Source organism: Bos indicus x Bos taurus, chromosome 3 (assembly GCF_003369695.1).
Source record: "Bos indicus x Bos taurus breed Angus x Brahman F1 hybrid chromosome 3, Bos_hybrid_MaternalHap_v2.0, whole genome shotgun sequence".
NCBI lineage: Eukaryota > Metazoa > Chordata > Mammalia > Artiodactyla > Bovidae > Bos > Bos indicus x Bos taurus.
Window position 1 is genome coordinate 50,089,964 of NC_040078.1, and position 21,291 is coordinate 50,111,254.

Here is a 21,291-nt window from a genome sequence, read left to right on the forward strand (position 1 = left end):
AAACCATAGATGGGTAGGGAAGGACCTTAAATCATATACCATTTTAATACCGACTTCTTTGTGAAGGTGTTACTCTGCTCCTTGGTGAAATGAAGGAAACAATTTTTCAAAGTCCAAGAAAGAGAAGGGTAACTAAAAACATGTGACAGGACCACACCTTCCTTCCCTCACAGTTTGTTCTCCAACTATCACAGGAGAAGGATGGCACATTCAGAAGCTACATTTTCTCCTTCCCACATTTGAAAATATGGCCAACAGACTCAGGATATGGTAGTGCAGTCAGCTACGCCATTTGCCTTATACCAGCCACTCAATGATAGCAACTTACAAGGAAGAGCATGAAGTGGTATCTACCAGCCTTCCACTTCCTGGGTTGAGCTATATGCTCAAGCAGCTTCAGCTTTGAAGAGTACATTAGTAAGGTCTCTTTGGGAAATTCTGTTATCAGGCAAAGTTGATAATTAAACAATAATCTTTATTAGGATACTGGTAACATAGGCAATTTTCTTTCAATGTCATATATAGAAGGAACACCTCTATTTGTAATGTAGTTAATATTCACACTAATGAGCCTGGATAATTTTCTAGTGATTGTATTTAGCTATAAGGACAGGGACTCAGTACACATGTAGACTTTAAGGAACCAATTTTATCAAATACAATGCATTAAGAAAATCATACCATCAAAAGGGTAGATAGCTTTGCAGTGTCCAATAGCAGGCAAGGGATCATCATCTTCAAACTCATCATCAAACTCACTGTGGTGGCCATGCTGTTGGGGTGGTCCACGAACTTCTTGGTTTGCATCATCAGTGTAACTTCCCTCAGGACTATAAAACAAAATTATATCTCATCAGGTATCACAAAGATGGGAACTTTTTATATTATCTACAAACTGATCTCCACAAGATCAATTGAGAGAATCAAAAATCAATGACACAGTTCCCAATTAAGCTTTTATTTTCTTAAATGTTGAAATATGTGTGTCTGCATGGCTTCCAATTCAAAATGCTTCTTTGTTGGATTTTATGAAATTAAAAAAATTAAAGATAATAATGTTCTAGGCACTGGAGAAGGAAATGGCAACCCACTCCAGTATTCTTGCCTGGAGAATCCCAGGGACGGGGCAGCCTGGTGGGCTGCGGTCAATGGGGTCACACAGAGTCGGACACGACTGAGGTCACTTAGTAGCAGCAGCAGCAGGCATATAACATGTACTTAGTAAATATGTCTCATTATCACGGGGTCCAGAGATAAAATGGAAAAGTGTCATGAACAGTTGGTTTTTATCATCCCAGATTCAAGAGGGATGGAGGGATTCACCCACTGCTTTTGCAAGAAAACTAAAATTTCTTAGAGGACCCACACAGACCCATGTTCACTTCACAGGCTTCAGGTAGACTTGCTCTGCCCTGGTTCCAGAAGATCCATCTTAGCAGAGAACTTGCATGACCAGAGTGAATAGCCCACAGGTAGGCATGTAACTCAGTAAGATATAAGAGACTCTTGCTTGGGATTACTGAAAGAGAAACTCCCTTCCTTTATCACTGGACCCAAACCTGGAGAAATATGAGCTTACAGATTTAGAAGATCACCATATAGAGACTGTACAAAGAAGATCTTCATGACCCAGATAATCACGATGTTGTGATCACTCACCTAGAGCCAGACATCCTGGAATGTGAAGTCAAATGGGCCTTAGAAAGCATCACTACGAACAAAGCTAGTGGAGGTGATGGAATTCCAGTTGAGCTATTTTAAATCCTGAAAGATGATGCTGTGAAAGTGCTGCACTCAATATGCCAGCAAATTTGGAAAACTCAGCAGTGGCCACAGGACCGGAAAAGGTCAGTTTTCATTCCAATCCCAAAGAAAGGCAATGCCAAAGAATGCTCAAACTACCGCACAATTGTGCTCATTTCACACACTAGTAAAGTAATGCTCAAAATTCTCCAAGCCAGGCTTCAGCAATACGTGAACCGTGAACTTCTGATGTACAAGCTGGATTTAGAAAAGGCAGACGAACCAGAGATCAAATTGCCAACACCTGCTGGATCATCGAAAAAGCAAGAGAGTTCCAGAAAAACATCTATTTCTGCTTTATTGACTATGCCAAAGCCTTTGACTGTGTGGATCACAATAAACTATGGAAAATTCTGAAAGAGATGGAAATACCAGACCACTTTACCTGCCTCTTGAGAAAACTATATGCAGGTCAGGAAGCAACAGTTAGAAATGGACATGCAACAACAGACGGGTTCCAAATAGGAAAAGGAATATGTCAAAGCTGTATATTGTCACCCTGCTTATTTAACTTATATGTAGAGTGAATCATGAGAAACGCTGGGCTGGAAGAAACACAAGCTGGAATCATGACTGCTGGGAGAAATATCAATAACGTCAAATATGCAGATGACACCACCCTTATGGCAGAAAGTGAAGAACTAAAGAACCTCTTGATGAAAGTGAAAGAGGAGAGTGAAAAAGTTGGCTTAAAGCTCAACATTCAGAAAACAAAGATCATGGCATCCAGTCCCACCACTTCATAGCAAATAGATGGAGAAACAGTGGAAACAGTGGCTGACTTTATTTTTTGTGCTCCAAAATCACTGCAGATGGTGATTGCAGCCATGAAATTAAAAGACGCTTACTCCTTGGAAGGAAAGTTATGACCAACCTAGACAGCATATTAAAAAGCAGAGACATTATTTTGTCAACAAAGGTTCACTAGTCTAGGCTATGGTTTTTCCAGTGGTCATGTATGGATGTGAAAGTTAGACTATAAAGAAAGCTTAGCACTGAGAATTGATGCTTTTGAACTGTGGTGTTGGAGAAGACTCTTGAGAGCCCTTTGGACTTCAAGGAGATCCAACCACTCCAAACTAAAGGAGATCAGTCATGGGTGTTCATTGGAAGGACTGATGTTGAAGCTGAAATTCCAATACTTTGGCCACTTGATGCGAAGATTGACTCGTTTGAAAAAACCCTGGTGCTAGGAAAGATTGAAGGCAGGAGGAGAAGGGGACGACAGAGGATGAGATGGTTGGATGGCATCACTGACTCAATGGACATAGGTTTGGGTAAATTCCGGGAGTTGGTGATGGACAGGGAGGCCTGGCATGCTGCGGTTCATGGGTTGCAACGAGTTGGACACGACTGAGTGACTGAACTGAACTGATATAGAGCCTTAAAATGAAGTTAACACAGTGGAAGACAGAACTGTGAGGAAGAAATGGAAAACTGAAGATATCATCTGAGTTCCTAGATCAAGCTCTCCCTAAAGTCAGTCAATACAATCCCGTTTCTGTTTAAGTCAGTATGGGTAGAAGACTCATCCTGTCACTGAAAATCAAAAGACTCCTAGGAAAATTGATTTCCAACTAACCACATTAACAGGAAAGTTAGTAACTAAGAAAATCCAAGAGAGCAGGCAAGACAAAGACAATTTTTTGGTAAATTTTTACTTCAAAAGAGAAAAATGTTAATTTTGCCAAATAATCAGATGACTGAATGAGATTTTAATAATAGTAAAATTTGCCTGATTAGATTTTGCAGTATTTTCAGTATGTCTGGAAGCTACATTCTTAATAACACAAACCACAGAGATTAGATTATTTTAATCTCAGTTCAGTTCAGTCGCTCAGTTGTGTCCGACTCTTTGTGACCCCATGAATCACAGCACTCAAGGCCTCCCTGTCCATCACCAACTCCCAGAATTCACTCAGACTCACGTCCATCGAGTCAGAGAGGCCATCCAGCCATCTCATCCTCTGTCGTCCCCTTCTCCTCCTGCCTCCAATCCCTCCCAGCATCAGGGTCTTTTCCAATGAGTCAACTCTTTGCATGAGGTGGCCAAAGTATTGGAGTTTCAGCTTTAGCATCAGTCCTTCCAATGAACACCCAGGACTGATCTCCTTTAGTATGGACTGGTTGGATCTCCTTGCAGTCCAAGGGACTCCCAAGAGTCTTCTCCAACACCACAGTTCAAAAGCATCAATTCTTCAGCACTCAGCCTTCTTCACAGTCCAACTCTCACATCCATACATGACCACTGGAAAAACCATAGCCTTGACTAGATGGACCTCTGTTGGCAAAGTAATGTCTCTGCTTTTCAATATGCTATCTAGGTTGGTCATAACTTTCCTTCCAAGGAGTAAGCGTCTTTTAATTTCATGGCTGCAATCACCATCTGTAGTGATTTTGAAGCCCCAAAATATAAAGTCTGACACTGTTTCCACTGTTTCCTCATCTATTTCTCATGAAGTGATGGGACCAGATGCCATGATCTTCATTTTCTGAATGTTGAGCTTTAAGCCAACTTTTTCACTCTCTTCTTTCACTTTCATCAAGAGGCTCTTTAGTTCCTCTTCACTTTCTGCCATAAGGGTGGCATCATCTGCATATCTGAGGTTATTGAGATTTCTCCCGGCAATCTTGATTCCAGCTTGTGCTTCTTCCAGCCCAGCGTTTCTCATGATGTACTCTGCATAGAAGTTAAATAAGCAGGGTAACAATATACAGCCTTGACGTACTCCTTTTCCTATTTGGAACCAGTCCGTTGTTCCATGTCCAGTTCTAACTGTTGCTTCCTGACCTGCATATAGGTTTCTCAAGAGGCAGGTAAAGTGGTCTGGTATTTCCATCTCTTTCAGAATTTTCCATAGTTTATTGTGATCCACACAGTCAAAGGCTTTGGCATAGTCAATAAAGCAGAAATAGATGTTTTTCTGGAACTCTCTTGCTTTTTCGATGATCCAGCAGGTGTTGGCAATTTGATCTCTGGTGCCTCTGCCTTTTCTAAAACTTGGTTGAACATCTAAAGAAGTTTGCGGTTCACGTATTGCTGAAGCCTGGCTTGGAGAATTTTGAGCATTACTTTACTAGTGTGTGAGATGAGTGCAATTGTGCAGTAGTTTGAGCATTCTTTGGCATTGCCTTTTTTTGGGATTGGAATGAAAACTGACCTTTTCCAGTCCTGTGGCCACTGCTGAGTTTTCCAAATGTGCTGGCATATTGAGTGCAGCACTTTCACAGCATCATCTTTCAGGATTTGGAATAGCTCAACTGGAATTCTATCACCTCCACCACCTTTGTTCGTAGTGATGCTTTCTAAGGCCCACTTGACTTGACATTCCAGGATGTCTGGCTCTAGGTGAGTGATCACACCATCGTGATTATCTGGGTCATGAAGATCTTTTTTGTACAGTTCTTCTGTGTATTCTTGCCACCTCTTCTTAATATCTTCTGCTTCTGTTAAGGTCCATACCATTTCTGTCCTTTATCAAGCCCATCTTTGCATGAAATGTTCCCTTGGTATCTCTAATTTTCTTGAAGAGATCTCTAGTCTTTCCCATTCTGTTGTTTTCCTCTATTTCTTTGCACTGATCGCTGAGGAAGGCTTTCTTATCTCTTCTTACTATTCTTTAGAACTCTGCATTCAGATGCTTGTTTCTTTCCTTTTCTCCTTTGCTTTTTGCTTCTCTTCTTTTCACAGCTATTTGTAAGGCCTCCGCAGACAGCCATTTTGCTTTTTTGCATTTCTTTTCCATGGGGATGGTCTTGATCCCTGTCCTGAACAGTGTCATGAACCTCTGTCCATAGTTCATCAGGCACTCTGTCTATCTGATCTAGTCTCTTAAATCTATTTCTCACTTCCACTGTATAATCATAAGGGATTTGATTTAGGTCATACCTGAATGGTCTAGTGGTTTTCCCCACTTTCTTCAATTTAAGTCTGAATTTGGCAGTAAGGAGTTCATGATATGAGCCACAGTCAGCTCCCAGTCTTTTTTTGCTGACTGTATAGAGCTTCTCCATCTTTGGCTGCAACAAATATAATCAATCTGAATTCAGTGTCAACCATCTGGTGATATCCATGTGTAGAGTCTTCTCTTGTGTTGCTGGAAGAGGGTATTTGCTATGACCAGTGTGTTCTCTTGGGAAAACTCTATTAGCCTTTGCCCTGCTTCATTCCGTACTCCTAGGCCAAATTTGCCTGTTACTCCAGGTGTTTCTTGACTTCCTACTTTTGCCTTCCAGTCCCCTATAATGGAAAGGACATCTTTTTTGGGTGTTAGTTCTAAAAGGTCTTGTAGGTCTTCATAGAACCATTCAATTTCAGCTTCTTCAGCGTTACTTGTTGGGGCATAGGCTTGGATTACCGTGATATTGAATGGTTTGCCTTGGAAACGAACAGAGATCATTCTGTCGTTTTTGAGATTGCATCCAAGTACTGCATTTCAGACTCTTTTGTTGACCATGATGGCTACTCCATTTCTTCTAAGGGATTCCTGCCCACAGTAGTAGATATAATGGTCATCTGAGTTAAATTCACCCATTCCAGTCCATTTCAGTTCACTGATTCCTAGAATGTCGACATTCACTCTTGCCATCTCTTGTTTGACCACTTCCAATTTGCCTCGATTCATGGCCCTGACATTCCAGGTTCCTATGCAATATTGCTCTTTACAGCATCAGACCTTGCTTCTATCACCAGTCACATCCACAACTAGGTATTGTTTTTGCTTTGGCTCCATCCCTTCATTCTTTCTGGAGTTATTTCTCCACTGATCTCCAGGAGCATATTGGGCACCTACTGACCTGGGGAGTTCCCCTTTCAGTATCCTATCATTTAATAACAAAAACTCGTATTGTACTATCTCTTAAGGAAATGTACTCTTTCAAAAAGTGATAAGGGAGAGGAAGAGGAATTAACATCCTGCTACCAGGTATCTTACTGTTAGGTGCTTTGTGTACATTATTTCCTTCATTACCAATAACCCTGAATGACAGGTATTTTCATCTTTATTTTATATTTTAGGAAACTGAGACTCAACACTAAAAATGAATTTGCTAAATGTGAAGGGGAGGGATAAATCAGGATTTTAGGATTAACACACACACAACACTACTATACATAAGATAGATAACCAACAAGGATCTACTGTATAGCATAGGGAACTCTACTCAATATTCTGTGATAACCTATATGAGAAAAGAATTTGAAAATGATTATACGTATAACTGAATCACTTTATTGTACATCTGAAACTAATACCATAAATCAACTATAAGCCAGTAAAATTGTTTTAAAAACTCAATTTGCTCAAATTACAATGTAATTAGATATAAACCAATTATTGATACTAGATCTCTCAAATTCTTCTCTGAGTCCAAATTTGTTGGATTTTACTATAAGGTGGGGATGGGGTGGTGGAAATATTATTCAAAGGGAGAAAATGTCACAAATGATCTGAAAACATGGAAACTTGGTAAAATGTCTTCTGGAAGCTCTGATCCAATCTAGCAATATACACTTATTTTATTTACAAAACTTTGAGTAATTTGACAGTTAAATTTTTCTTTGGTATAAGCTACCCAACTCCATCTAAACTTTCAGGCACTCTTCCTAGGTTTGAGGAGCCCATGCCTCCAGACTATAACTCCCAGAATTTTCCAAGTTCCTACCTCTGTTTTTAGATGCATTACAAACTAGAAATGAGTAGCAAAATAAGAAATCATAATTCATCTGTAGCTAATGTAAAGAACAGAGAATTATTTAGGTTCAAAGACTGAGTTATTAAAAGCCAAACTTATCAGATTAGGAAAAAAGAGAATTGTCCAAAATTTAGGACAAAAGAGAAAAGTCTGGGGGTTGGGGGAGAAAAAAATACAAATAAAATGCAAAAATAACCTTTCTCGTCCCTGTGTTACAAGATGATTTATGTCACTGCTATGTCTTCTGTCTCCTCTTCCACCTGTTTTGCCTTCAACTTCAGAGAGCCAAGCCTTAGGGGGAAAAACAAATAAAACTGAGCTCAATAAGTATATTTTAAAGTTCATAAGATATTCTACATTGAAAATGTGATTTGAGCCTTTATTATTATGTAATTCTTAGACAAGGGAAATCTTTATTTCAATTTGGTCAGTGATCAGTGTTACAGCTGATTAAAAATAGTATAAACATTTAGTTTTACATAAAGTTTTAAATAAGAAAAAAACTTCAATGAGGGGCTAATTCTAAAGATGATACCTTATTTTTATATCATAATGATGCCTTACTTTTAGATTATAAACCCTACAAGAAAATATTTGAGGATAATTCTATCAAGAACCAATTTATCATAATGAAGTTTGTAAAAATGAACTTATCTTTGAAAACTGCTAAACAACAAATCTACCTCATTCTTGTGGATTTCCATTCGCAGGCGGTCAATATTATTCATGGTCTCTGCTAATTTAGGCTGCAAACTCCCTGGGTCCCCCATTTGTGGATTCTTCTCATATACATCTTTCATTTTGTTGAGTGCTTCTCTGAAAATGAGAAGGAAGCCACAAAATTAAACATTCACTTCACATGTTTCCAGGTAAAAGAGTTTCATTTGATTCTGGGGACTCACATGCAGCCTAATCTTAAGAGTCCTAGTTCTTTAACTTTAATCAAACATTACCTGATTAAAGATAATCTGCACAAAGTTGATCATGTACATACTGAATATTAGTAATTTATAGAGACAGTCTTTTAAAACATTTATAATTTTTTCAAAAAAGATTTCATGTCTCATTTCTTGCTTCCTAAATGAGATTATATAGATTTAATCAAGGGCTGGAAGAATATTCCCCAATGTTCTTAAACTCATCATGTCCCAAATCAAAGTCACTACATGCCCCCATCCAGACACATTATTCCACTGGTGTTCCTTACCTTACTTCAGAGCACTGTCATCCTCCCAACCCATCTATACCACCTCTCTCTAAGTTCACATCACTCATCCTCTTCACTTCTCCAATCTTACCACTGTAAATTATGCCTCAATTAGCTCCTCTGGACTCTTAACATCTGACATTACTAACATCCCCTAATACTCTTTTCTTCCTTGATTTCCTGGAGGTAATATTTTCTTTTTCTTTCCTTTTACCTTTATCTCATTATTTCCCTCACTGGCTCCTCCTTTTTTTCTGTTCATCCTTAAGTGTATTTCATAAAATGACAGATTTCTTCTCGTCTCATCCTACGGTCCTTCTTTTTAAGGAGGATCTCATTGCTTTGTTTTTTCCAGTTTCACTGAGACATAATTGACTAATACCACCTATCTTCAGATGATTCTCAAATATGAATTCTTCAATCACTCATGTTAGAGTTTAAGCTTCAATTTTATCTTCAGTGTAACAGCAGATATAAGTTACCAATCACTGTAATAACCCTTTATTCATCATATATAAATTTCTATATTTACTAAAATAAAACTGAACCAAAAGAAACTCTTTATGAAGTTGAAAAAAAATTAAAGCTATGAGTGAATGATCTGCAGTTGCAAGTAATTAAACACCGTTTTCCAACATTTCTGCTGCACAGTAATTTCAGCCTCAGATTTCTATTGAGCTCCATTTACATACCAAAGCAAAACAAAAATTATCAAAGTATATACCCTTGATAATAAATCAAAACTATCTTTAAATTTTATGGAAGACATACACATACACTATTAGCATCCAATAAGTAAACTGAACCTAAGAAACTCTCTAACATTTCAGTTTAAAAATATCACAGAGCAATCACACAATTTTCCAAAATCTAGTTTTCCCTGAAAAAGTATTTCAATTAGGATGTATAATTTTTAAGCCTTTTATACCCCACATTTAAACATATCATTCATATTAGACTCCGAAAGGAATAATAGAGAGGACTTAATGGGAAAATACTTTTGATCTGATTCTTTCTGTAGTTCTCTGTTAAGTTCATCAATGCGCTGCTGCAGTTTTTTACGTCTCTGTTCTGGTGGCAGATGACTGAAATCTTCTAGTGCTGGGCCCTGAAAAGAGAATCTAAATCATTATAAAAATACTTTCATGAAATTTTATTTCTAAAATACACCTATTATAAAGAAAGAATATATATCAATTTTAATTTCAAATTAGCCCAACGACTCCTTTTGAGAAAAAGAAATCTACATATGTATGTACATGTATGTTAATTAAAATAATCATACTGAAGAAAGAGTTCAGATTCCAGTCACTTTATAAAATCATGAAATAGAATAGGTAAAAATATCACCAGATCCAGAAAACTGGTTATTACCAGTATAACATTATATTCAGGTCTTGGCAGAGTTAAAATAAATACAGATGAACCTTCTTACAGCAACAACAACGAAATGGAAACATGTAACATTTCTCATCTATACAAAATATTTTATATATAACATATTCCACCACATTCCCAAATCAAATCTATTGCCATGACAGTAAGGATATTACAAATGTTAAGACTGAACATATTAAAAGTTTATATAATTGAGTCAATTAAGCAACTTACCTCATAAAGGCAAACTAATGAAAAATATTTTAATATTACACAGTCTTTGAGTGACTACATTTATTAAACCATTCATTAGGACCAAAACATACTTGATCATTAAAAAATAAAAAGGTAGAACTATCCACTGTGTGAAATGTCAGTCAAAATTATATTCCAATAAGGGATTTATTTTCAATTATCCTTCTGTACAACCATACCTCAGTTCTTGAAATAGAGATATAATCCAAAGAAAGACAAAATCCTTATTTAGGAAGGATCCTCAATGTCTGAAAATTTTTAATGTTTTTATATTCAAGAAAACTACATCATTTAAGAAAACATTCTAGTACTTTGATGTAACTTGTGATTCAAATGATGTCTTTCTCCTCTTAAATATTAATCATGTCATTGTTACCTTAGTTATCTGCTTAAAGATGACACAACTACATCCAATGTTAGCAAGTATTGATTCTGTATAATATGAGCCTATGTTTATGTAAGATTTTACATACTCAAAAATTGATGACAACTATTATTCTTCATTTTTATTTTAAAAATGGGGATTTTAAGAACATATAAGTTCAATTTTTAAAGTATTGCTGAAATAAACTCCCACAACAAATGCATCCTTGCTCTTTGAGCCATTTATGCCTATAACATAGTTAAACAGCTTTATTTCATCATTTGTGTTTCTCTTAAAAAATCAAACTCACCTTTCAGATAATACATGATCAAATATAACATTTAATTCATAACAAAATTTTATGCAAATGACCTGAACATTACAGATATTCAATAAGCCTGCCTTGAAAAAAAGAGGACATCTTTCCTAACTGACCTTTGCTTTTTAATCTACCAGTCACCAGAAATAAAAATCCATCAATCACAAAAAATCTGATGTAAATAAACAAATGGCAAAATTTCCTACAAAGTGCCTTTAAATTTAGGGGTCAATTAGAAATATAAGTTGTCAGATTTAATCTAATTTGAGGTACAATAGTTTGAAAACTATTATATTGTGCCAAAGATAAAAATATAATGAAATGAAAAAGTATATTTCAATATGGTTTTGTTGGCAGTATTGTAATAAATTCACAATGACTTTAGACATAAATCTTCCAAATTTCTTTTCACTATCTGTAATGAAACTGTTCTCAAATTTATTAACAATAGCTAGGCACTTGAATCTCTAATATCCCATTTTGACATTATAACATATTCCTTTATAGAATATGAGAACTAAACTCATTCTATTTCCTATGGCTGTAAAGAAGACTCTGAGACATTAAAAAACCTCTTCTACTACATGGTAATTCATAAAGGGTCAAACTGCAAGAGTCTGAAAAAGACTGGTTTGTTTTCCAAAAATGAGAAACTATGTAAACACCCAATAATTTTTATGTTAGGTCTTCACAATGCAGTTTCATTAATTTGTTTGAAACATATGTATAAAGGAATACTACACATGCACACATACACGCGCACACACACGATATTTAGGTTATTTGTACTTTCATCCCCATTCAAGTAGTAGACAAAAAGAAAGCACTGACTAATGAAACGAGTAGGAAATCTTTCTTTTTCACTTTTTGGAAAATCTAATGATGTTTGTGATAAACTACATATCAAACTTACAGGATCTTTCTTTTTACAGAGTTAAGAAAAATCATTTTTAATTTTCCTTTTGTAAAAACATAAACTTTTGTTCCACCAGGTAACTTTTAAAATGATGTTTAATTTTATTCTCTGTAACATGAAAAGACTCCACCCAATAACATTTAAGTGCTTAATGAGTTACAGTTAACCACATTATTATTAAATTTTATGACATCAAAGGTACTGGCATGTGTTGGACTATGGATTATAGAAAGAAAAGACACACAAGGTAACATGTGGGGATGGACCTTACCACTTTGCTTTAAATTAAACAAAACAATGTTTTGTGATATATTTAATACTGGCACAGTATACACATCAGCACATAAGGCTTACCATCTTCACCGACCACTGAATAGTTCAATGGAAAATAGAAAGAAATGGTATATTATTCACATGAAACCATAATACAGAAGATGCAATAACTTATACTGTTTTTTTTTTTTTTACGATATTAAAATAAATCATGTACACTTCACAATCCAAACAATTATGCCAGAAAAACAACTGTAACCACATTTTGGGGAAAGTAAATTACTTGCAAAAAAAAAATATATACACTGATGATAATGGGCAGATATTTTCTAAGTGCAACTAAAACTCAAAAGTAAATAGTAATGATTTTATCAGCAATCATGTATTTTCTTCTTTAAAAGAGAACTTTTACATAAGTGGATTTCACATATACAGCTCTTCATTCTCAAAATCCTAATGCTCAAAAAGTTGAACATAAAGATCTAATATTAGCCGTTTTAAAGAAATATTATATGTAGTATTAAAGAATGGAATACTCTTCCCAATGCATTAAACATCATTATCTGAATTTTTATAATTCAAAATATTGTTTTGAACTTGAATATGTCATGGGTAGATAAGGGTAACATTTCTACTTTAGTTTTAAGATGCTATTTTTAATGTACAGACACATTAAAAAAACACACTATTATCAAAATAATAATGAGCCACCTAGATTCATGTTTCCCATACATATTTGCTAACAGATACAATATATGGGTTGAATTTTGCTTTGAAGATATAGCTTCTCTTTTTCAGTTTTCATTCTGAAATCCATACACTCGAAAAGCAACACTAAAAATATAACTTTGATTTTTAGAAAACTGGTTAAAATTTATTCTTTCTGAAAATCCGACATAGCAGAGTCCTCTCATATTATGAATATATAAATATATATATATGCTTATGTATGTATCATCCATATTCTGTGGGTTCCCAGGGTTCTGCAACCGGCATTGCATCTGTCAAGCATCCCAACTAAACACACATGTACACATGCATACGTGTGTGCGCACACCCACATACTCACACACAGTGACTCATAATACCCAGGAGAACTTACAAAGTTTATCTTCACATTCACTGCATTTGTTTAGCAGTTTCTAAAATTTCTGTTTTTCCCTGTTTACTAAGCCAAGGTGTTTTAGAGAATATGGAGGACATCAGGTAGAATTTCACATAAAAATACAGATTTTAATAAATAGCTGAGAAAAATATCTACCCCTTATCGCTGATGATCTGGCCATATATATTAATGGTTACAATGATAAGAAAAGATGACATATGCTATCCATTATCTTTCCAAATTAAGCTTAACATTCTTTAGACTGTCAGTAGTTTCAGGGAACAAAAACCACAACTTATTTTGCTATGACAAAATTCCTGTTAAGATTCGAGTTTTAAATTTTTATAAGATATTTATGGTCTTCTATAAATATTATTAAAACAAAATCATATCAATAAGAAACAAAATAGGTAAATTATTTGAATTTCTTTTATGATAATCTCAAGCAGCTTATTTTTCCAGTTTCTTTATTAATACATTTTAGAGAAAAGAGTAATATAGTTAAAACTGAAATATTAAATGTTTCAGTTTTTAGCTAACTTAGTTTTACTATTAATTAGACAGTAAAATCACAGTTCATTAGATTTGGGGATATAAAAACTCAAGTTCTTCGTAAATATTAGAAATATATTTTGTCTTTTTTAAAGCAATTCATGTTCAATAGAGAAATACTATACTGAAAATTTCACATACCTCCTATATCTTAATAAATACATAAGGGAGCTAAAAAGGAAATCAGTTAGGCAATTCAAATTATTACGTGTATTTAACTTTAAGGTAGGAAAATCCTGAGAACAGTATTCTGGATAATAAAAGCTTACAAAAATGACTCTATAAGCCTATAAGATCATGAATAATTTAGACAGTAAACATGGACTTGCTAGATGGACTCACTACTGCTAGATAAATATATATATATATATATATATATACACTAAGAAAAAGGAGCACCCAGTAAGCACCAATGAAGTAGTTAAAAATTATTCATTTCTATATTAAATAGCTTTTGAATGTGCACTAAATATCTATTTAAGGTTAGACCTTGATGTCACAGAAGGAAATTATAGACCCTCATCCCTCAGAAAAAGTCTACCAGTACCACCATCAAATTAAAAAACACTGGTCCAATATAACATTTCTCATGTCCTTAAAGATAATGGAAACTGCAGGTTTTCTTAAGAATGAAAGAAATTATAAATTTTTATAAAAGCCAAAAGCAGATATTTAAGAAAAATGATGAAACAAATATAGCTCAAAACAAGATTCTGATTTGAATGGTACAACTCATCAGCTTTAATAAACCATAAGACTTTTTCAGTTTTATGGACTTACATGTAAATTCATGTAAAAACACATAAATGGTTTGTTAAAGCATATCTTCTTCCTTTTCTATATTGAGAACATTCTTAAGTGGAAATAAAACACAATTTTGAAATAGTATCAATTAAACTACCAAATATCAATCAAAGCAGAAAGAAACTTCTCAATGCCAAGGTAATGAACTTTATACTTCCTGTTCTATTCTCCATTCTCCAGCTGGTTTGTCTATCATATTTTCTATCTTGCATACTGCTTTTTTCTTTGGCATGATAACTAATAATAAATGCAACCATTTTGGCCTACTGGAATTAGCCTCCCTACCCCAACAAATGTCCTAGTATTTAAAGCTGAAGCAATATGTGGAAATATAATAAGTAATGACCACACAGACACTTTTAAGTTCGACAGTTATAAAATTCTACCTATGAATTTATTCAGTAACAATAAAGATGTCACTTATTTAAGCTTCTTTCTCCAGGGCTCACAGTTCTAACTAACTAAACTTTTTTTCACAGAATTGTATGTACTTCATATCCCTAAGACTATGCTGTGCAAGGTACTGTAACTGGCCCTGGTAGACTTGATATGCAGGATACCTGAGAGATTCCAAAAATATGGCTCCTAGAAATTACAAACATAATTGCAATTTTTGATTACCATTGATTTCTGCAAGAGCATAATATTTAATGAAGTCTAAGTCATCACAAAGAAGAAAGATGGGAATTAATTCTACTCTCATAATTCAGGCAACAAAAATCCCAAGTATGATTTCTTAAAGTCTTTTAAACAAGTGAAAAGAGCTTTTAAAACTGATTACAGGCACCTGTAGTGCCTGTAAGGGTAACACAGACTCATTCACAGGGACTTTTCAGAATGCCATGAATTAACCTACATTCACACACAGAATTAGGAAAGGTAATGCAAAGAAGTTCAGGTCATTACAGGAAAAAAAGGAAGTCCCCAAAAGAATGTAATACACTGGGACATTTCTGTTGCCTTGTTAACACCAATTAGCTTGTCATACTGTTTGAGTAGAAAAGCAAATAATAATATAATATTGCCCTATAAGATATGTATCTTGTTCTACATATGACCAAAAGAGAAACCCAACTAAAGCAATTTAAAGATAGAAACTGTTACCGAAGAGTGAGAAGCATACAGGCTAGACAGAACAGGAAAAAGAAAGGGGAGAAAGGGAGAGAGGAAGGGAGTAGCAGCAGGGAGAGAGAAAGGAGAGAGGGACTGAAAGTAAGAGTAAGTCCAAGAGTGAGTGCAATGCTGTTAACAATTAGACTTCTTATGACACTAACAAACTCTTGAGTTCTCATCTGTGGGTTATTACACCTAAGATTTTTATATGTCTAAACAAATGCTCATACAAATCTAAATGTATCTAAATTACGAGCTATGAATATTACAACCATGCCCTTCAAATCAGATCTTAAACAACAGAAATTAGTCTAACATAATGAATTAACACTAATTTATCAGTAGTATTTAACAGTTGTTGCTAAGAAACAGTTTAGTATTTGTTTTTCACTATCCTAAAACTTTTCATTTGCAGAGTATCTTTGTGTTAGTCTTTCAGTCCTGTCTGACTCTCTGCAACTCCATGGACTGTATCCCACCAGGCTCCTCCATCCATGGGATTTTCCAGGCAAGAATACTGGAGTAGGTTGCCATTTCCTTCTCCAAGGGAATCTTTAGTTATAAGTAAATGATAAAGGCTAGCTTATGGGGAAAAAAATGAAAAATTTGGTAAAAAACTTTTTTTTTTTTTCAGTTTAAGAAAACAAATTCCATGTATCCATTACTCAATAAAATCTAGTATTTTTATAGGCTTTATAACTTATACAATATACTTTGCAATATATTATTTTAATTTGATCTACAATCTTGATTATTTAACATGCCTGTCTTTGATTTTTTAAATTTAACTATTGGCAATTGTGTTTTATGTTTCTGAAAGTAGGGCAATTAAAATTAAAATGGAACTTTATTTTTTTTTTGCCAACAAAATAATACTTTATAAAATTCACAGAAGTCACTAGTGACAGATTATTACATGAATAATTTCAGTGACAAATTACTGAAAGTCTTAAAAATGTAAATACATTACAAGACAATGGTGGACATATGACTTCACATAAACAAAAAAAAAGAAAAATAGCTAATATGATTGTACCCAGCACCCTCTTTATAATACCATTCTTTTATGGTTGAGCATTTCAAATGTTATAAAGAGGAGTTATTTTTAACTTGAGGGCAGCTATACTTAATTCTGTGGTGTTTTAAACTATATATTTATAGGAGAGAGCCTTATAATGAGGGTGGAGAGTATTAAAAGCCACACTACACACACAATAGGCCGTCATGCATTTTAACCCATTATTAAACTTACCCCTCTTTTGAGACTTCTGAAAGAAGGAATTCTGGGCTTCCCTGTTTTTATTTCATTCATACAATAATGCACGGGCTCAATGGAGAATGTGAGAAACTGGGACCCATTAGGAGTACTGGATGTGAATAAACTAGTAGGGGTTAAGGGTGGGGATTGTGGCTAATATGGAAATAAAGAAAGGAATCAATAAGCCAAATGTGCATACCTTTTTTTCCTAAATGAAAATTCTATTTTTGGCAACATACTTTTTACAAAATATATCTCAAATAGTTTTCTGTAAAAATATTATAAGAATCTTAACACAGTTTTGCCAGAACTGTCATTTTAAAGTCAAATGTACTTTTAAAAATGTACCATTTCATTTGATCACTTTTTTACAAGCTAACAGACTGAAAATATAGAGTATACAAATTATAAGGTTAGAGAGAGCAATATGACCTAGATAAAAAAATATCTTCTGATTTATAGATTATTAAAACCACCTAGTTAGTCACACTTAACCTATACTTGTCAGAGATAACGGCAGAAGCTATAGTTAAAGTTATCTAAACAGGCAATATCTATTAAAATAAAGTATTAAAACTGTAACTACTATCATAAACAAGCAAAAAAAAATTCATTACATTTGTGGCTTTCATCTCTGTTTCTATTTCATCCCTGTTGCACCTCTTTTTTAAAAAAAATTTTCAGTATTCCTTGTTTATCTAAGTTTTCCTAGCTACTCTGATCTGTCTTAAAAAAGTCTCACCTCTCAACTTCTCGATGGAACAATGTTATGAAAAGCATAAATAAAGCTTGAGTTAATTGTGCTTTTAAAGATTTTTATAGGTATATTATAATTTGAGTTAAATGTTATCTAAATTCATATGTCAAAAGCAGAAAAATGAATTAAAATAATCTATACTTTAACAAATACAGAACATCAGATTATCTATTCTCCTACTGATATGACACTTTATAGCCATTAAATTGATAAGATTAAATACTCATTTATTCCAATTGCTCACTGGCTGAGCTAAATTTATCTAAAATAACCAGCACATCAAAAGATGGGTTTAGACAAGAAGTTAAGAGAGAGACTCTCTTAATAAACTAGAGATTTTTTAAAACTTCAAATAATTACACGCATTGAGCCCCTTCCCATTAAATATTCACATGGATGATAAAAATATTCACATGGATGATAAAAATAACCGTTAGTATGATCTGTAAGACCTAATTTGACATTTATTTTTGCTGTGATCAATCATTCCAATTGAGAACTGCAATTTCAGTGATCTCACAGTCACATCATGATTCCTAAAAAATCTGAACTGAAACTACATACAAATGAAATTTCAAAAGTATATAATTTAAGAGATACTACTTATTTAATATTTTTACTCATTAAATGATGTTAAATTCAGAATTAATTTTTATTATTAAGGTACAAAATTCTATGTTTCTAAGTGAAAAGTTAATTGAATCATTCATATAAAAATATTTATTCTCTATTAATAGTAAACCATTATCCATCCAATATCTATATTATTTTAAATGACAGACTAGAACAAAATCATCAGCTCAGAAAATTTTAATGACTTTTACCTTTGGCTTCTTTCCAAAGAGCCACAACTTGCCCTTGGCCTTTCCTACTGTGGTTTTGGCATCCACCTTTCCACTTTCTTGTTTGGATGCACTGATAGTCCCATCAGAAATGGTTCTATAAATATGCTGACTGTAATCTTCAAATGGAAAGTCTCCGGGAGGTTCAAATCCAGACTTAAAGGAGTCTACTACCATCTGAGAGTCCTACATGTAAGAACAGTACCATATTAGCTTTCAAAATCTTAAATCTGTGTCAGAAAACAAATAAAAATTTAAAGAAATAATTCTACAATACTTATTAAAGGTTCAAAATAAATAATTATTTCCTGTAAATATGAAATAACCCCTAAATATTTTAATTCCTATAAAAAAATTTCACAAACAAATGACCACTTATAAAATTTGTAATAGTCATGGATGTTTTCACTCCATAGCTTTAACCCACTGAATTTCATCTTGAGTAGTTAGCTGATATTTAACTTCTAACTGACAAAAAAGGATATAGGAAGAGGTTACTCTCAAGAAGAAATTCCAAGTTTTAAAGGAAAAAGGAAAAAGGTTTTCTGTTTTACAGAATAGAGGAAAGGGTGTCTAACTGTAAAACAGGGTAGGAGACAAGCAGAAAGGCTTCCATTTACCCAAAAGGGGAAAGGATAAATAAAATGTATTAAAGACATACTTGGAAATATTAACAGAGCAATGAAGATCTCACAAACAGTAGAGTGTAAAAAGTAACTCTGAAATTGTAAAGCTTAGACCATTCACCCAAAACCGTAAAGCTCACCTAAGTATTACATGCTAGTTTTGGACATACATATACCTCTATGTGAATGTTTTACTGACACTTTAAACTCATTAGTTTCAAACAGAATTCTTTACAAACTCCTCCCGCACTCCAACCAACCTCTCCTATTTTATTCCTTATTTCTGCTGATAGTACATTTTGCCTATCACTTAAGTCAAAAGTCATCCTTAAGTTATACCTTACTTTTTTTTTTTTGTCACTAATGCCACCCACACCAATCATTTGCTAAAGGGTAAGAACAGGTTGAGAGGAGGAGGGACCTAACTATATTTCTAATCTTGGATCCATCACACCAAGATGTAACTTTGAATTCCCAATTAAAGAACCCCCAAATCTTTTCTTTCTTTTATTTAAGTCAGAATTCTGTTACAGGAAAGATCCTCACTCATACAAAACCAACCTGCTGTCAAGACTAAAATATGCAGTACCTATTTTGCACTCCCCAAACACTGGTTCTCTTTTCTTTCTCTTCTCTCATATCCTCAGTTTCTGAGTCATTAAATCAATATTTACTGAAAAATAACCGGTACGAGAACTTTTCTAAACCTTACTCAAGATATAATAAGATAATGAAATTAATTTCTTCAAGAAGAACAGGGCTTCTTATTATCTTTAGAAACAGATCAGAAGAATTGAAATATCTTAAGACTTTTTGCCAGAAAGACAATACAAAGAAAGTCAATTTCTTTTAACCTAAATCAGATTTAAAAAAATAGGTAATGAACAGAAAAAAGGGAAAAGAGAGGGATGGTCTGGGAGTTTAGAGTTAGTAGATGCAAACTATTATATATCTAGAATGGATAAACAACAAGGTCCTACTGTAGATGCAGAACACAGGGAACTATACTCTATACCCTTTGATAAAGTATAATGGACAAGAATATAAAAAGGAATGTATATATGTACATAACTGTCATTTTGCTGTACAGCAGAGACTGGCACAAAACTGTAAATCAACCATACTCCAATTAAAAAAAAAAAAAAAAAGACTGATAAAAAGAAATGGGTAATGAAATGGATTCAGGGTCACAGGTTGACATGATGATTCTAAAACAAGGATGTTGGTTGAGGCTCAGTGTGTACACCCTGATGACTGCAGCCTGCATGAGAAGGGCTTCTTCAAGGCAGTTACTTCTACTCACAATGCTCTCCTTTCTTTTCTCATGGGCCATCATTCATATACTACTCACGGTTCAGAATGCAACTCAAATGCCAACTCTTCTGGCAATAAGGAACTCTTTTAACTCTAGATCTGACCATTTCCTTCTTTAAACTTTCTTTAAACTTTCTCTAACAGTTTAAATGATAATAGTATAATACAGTTTGCAACATACAGTTTACAAGTTAGTTATACTCTTGGAATAGAACTGAAAAATTAGTGGGGAAAAGAAAGAGAAGCATTAGAACTCTTTTAAATGATTAGAACTTTAGTGTTTAAAGTGATCCTTACAGCCTGAAGGAGTCTAATGTATAGCCAGACTTACTTATACAGAATATAACTTAAAATCAATAATCCATCAATTACTCCCCCCAATCCATTTCATTAATTTAAATCAAATACATTATTCAAATTATAAAACACTTACTCTTCTTTCGTCAACTGATTTTGCTGCAAGAATCATTCCTTCCAAACACTTTGAAATGATAGGAATAACTTTCCGTTCTGAGTCTGCAAATCCTCTGTAACACTCACTAAGTTTAATAGTCCTTCGTTCATCCATTTCTTGCAGTTGCTAATAATTAGGAATTTAAAAAAAAAGAAAATTGACTTTTCATTCTGAAGAAACTCCCTTCCAAAAAACAAACAAACAAAAATCCCACGAAGATATCCCCAAACAGTTACACTGTTTTAAGTACCTTTTAAC

The 21,291-nt window shown here is 34.0% G+C and overlaps 1 protein-coding gene across 6 annotated transcripts in view; it reads right to left on the reverse strand.

Annotated features, from left to right (window-relative positions):
* Window positions 1–21,291, reverse strand: part of FNBP1L (formin binding protein 1 like) — a 138,775-nt gene that overhangs the window by 4,327 nt on the left and 113,157 nt on the right. For 3 of the 6 annotated variants that reach the window (XM_027536468.1, XM_027536471.1, XM_027536470.1), the window contains exons 8-13: window positions 21,013–21,159; window positions 18,622–18,825; window positions 9,703–9,812; window positions 8,181–8,313; window positions 7,694–7,788; window positions 682–830 (exon numbers count right to left, since the gene is read on the reverse strand). In XM_027536468.1, the coding sequence (XP_027392269.1) occupies window positions 682–830; window positions 7,694–7,788; window positions 8,181–8,313; window positions 9,703–9,812; window positions 18,622–18,825; window positions 21,013–21,159 (838 nt within the window). Of the gene's footprint in view, window positions 1–681; window positions 831–7,693; window positions 7,789–8,180; window positions 8,314–9,702; window positions 9,813–12,289; window positions 12,305–17,034; window positions 17,194–18,621; window positions 18,826–21,012; window positions 21,160–21,291 lie in introns of all 6 variants that reach the window. The other 3 variants (XM_027536472.1, XM_027536466.1, XM_027536467.1) reach the window with 2 other exon arrangements.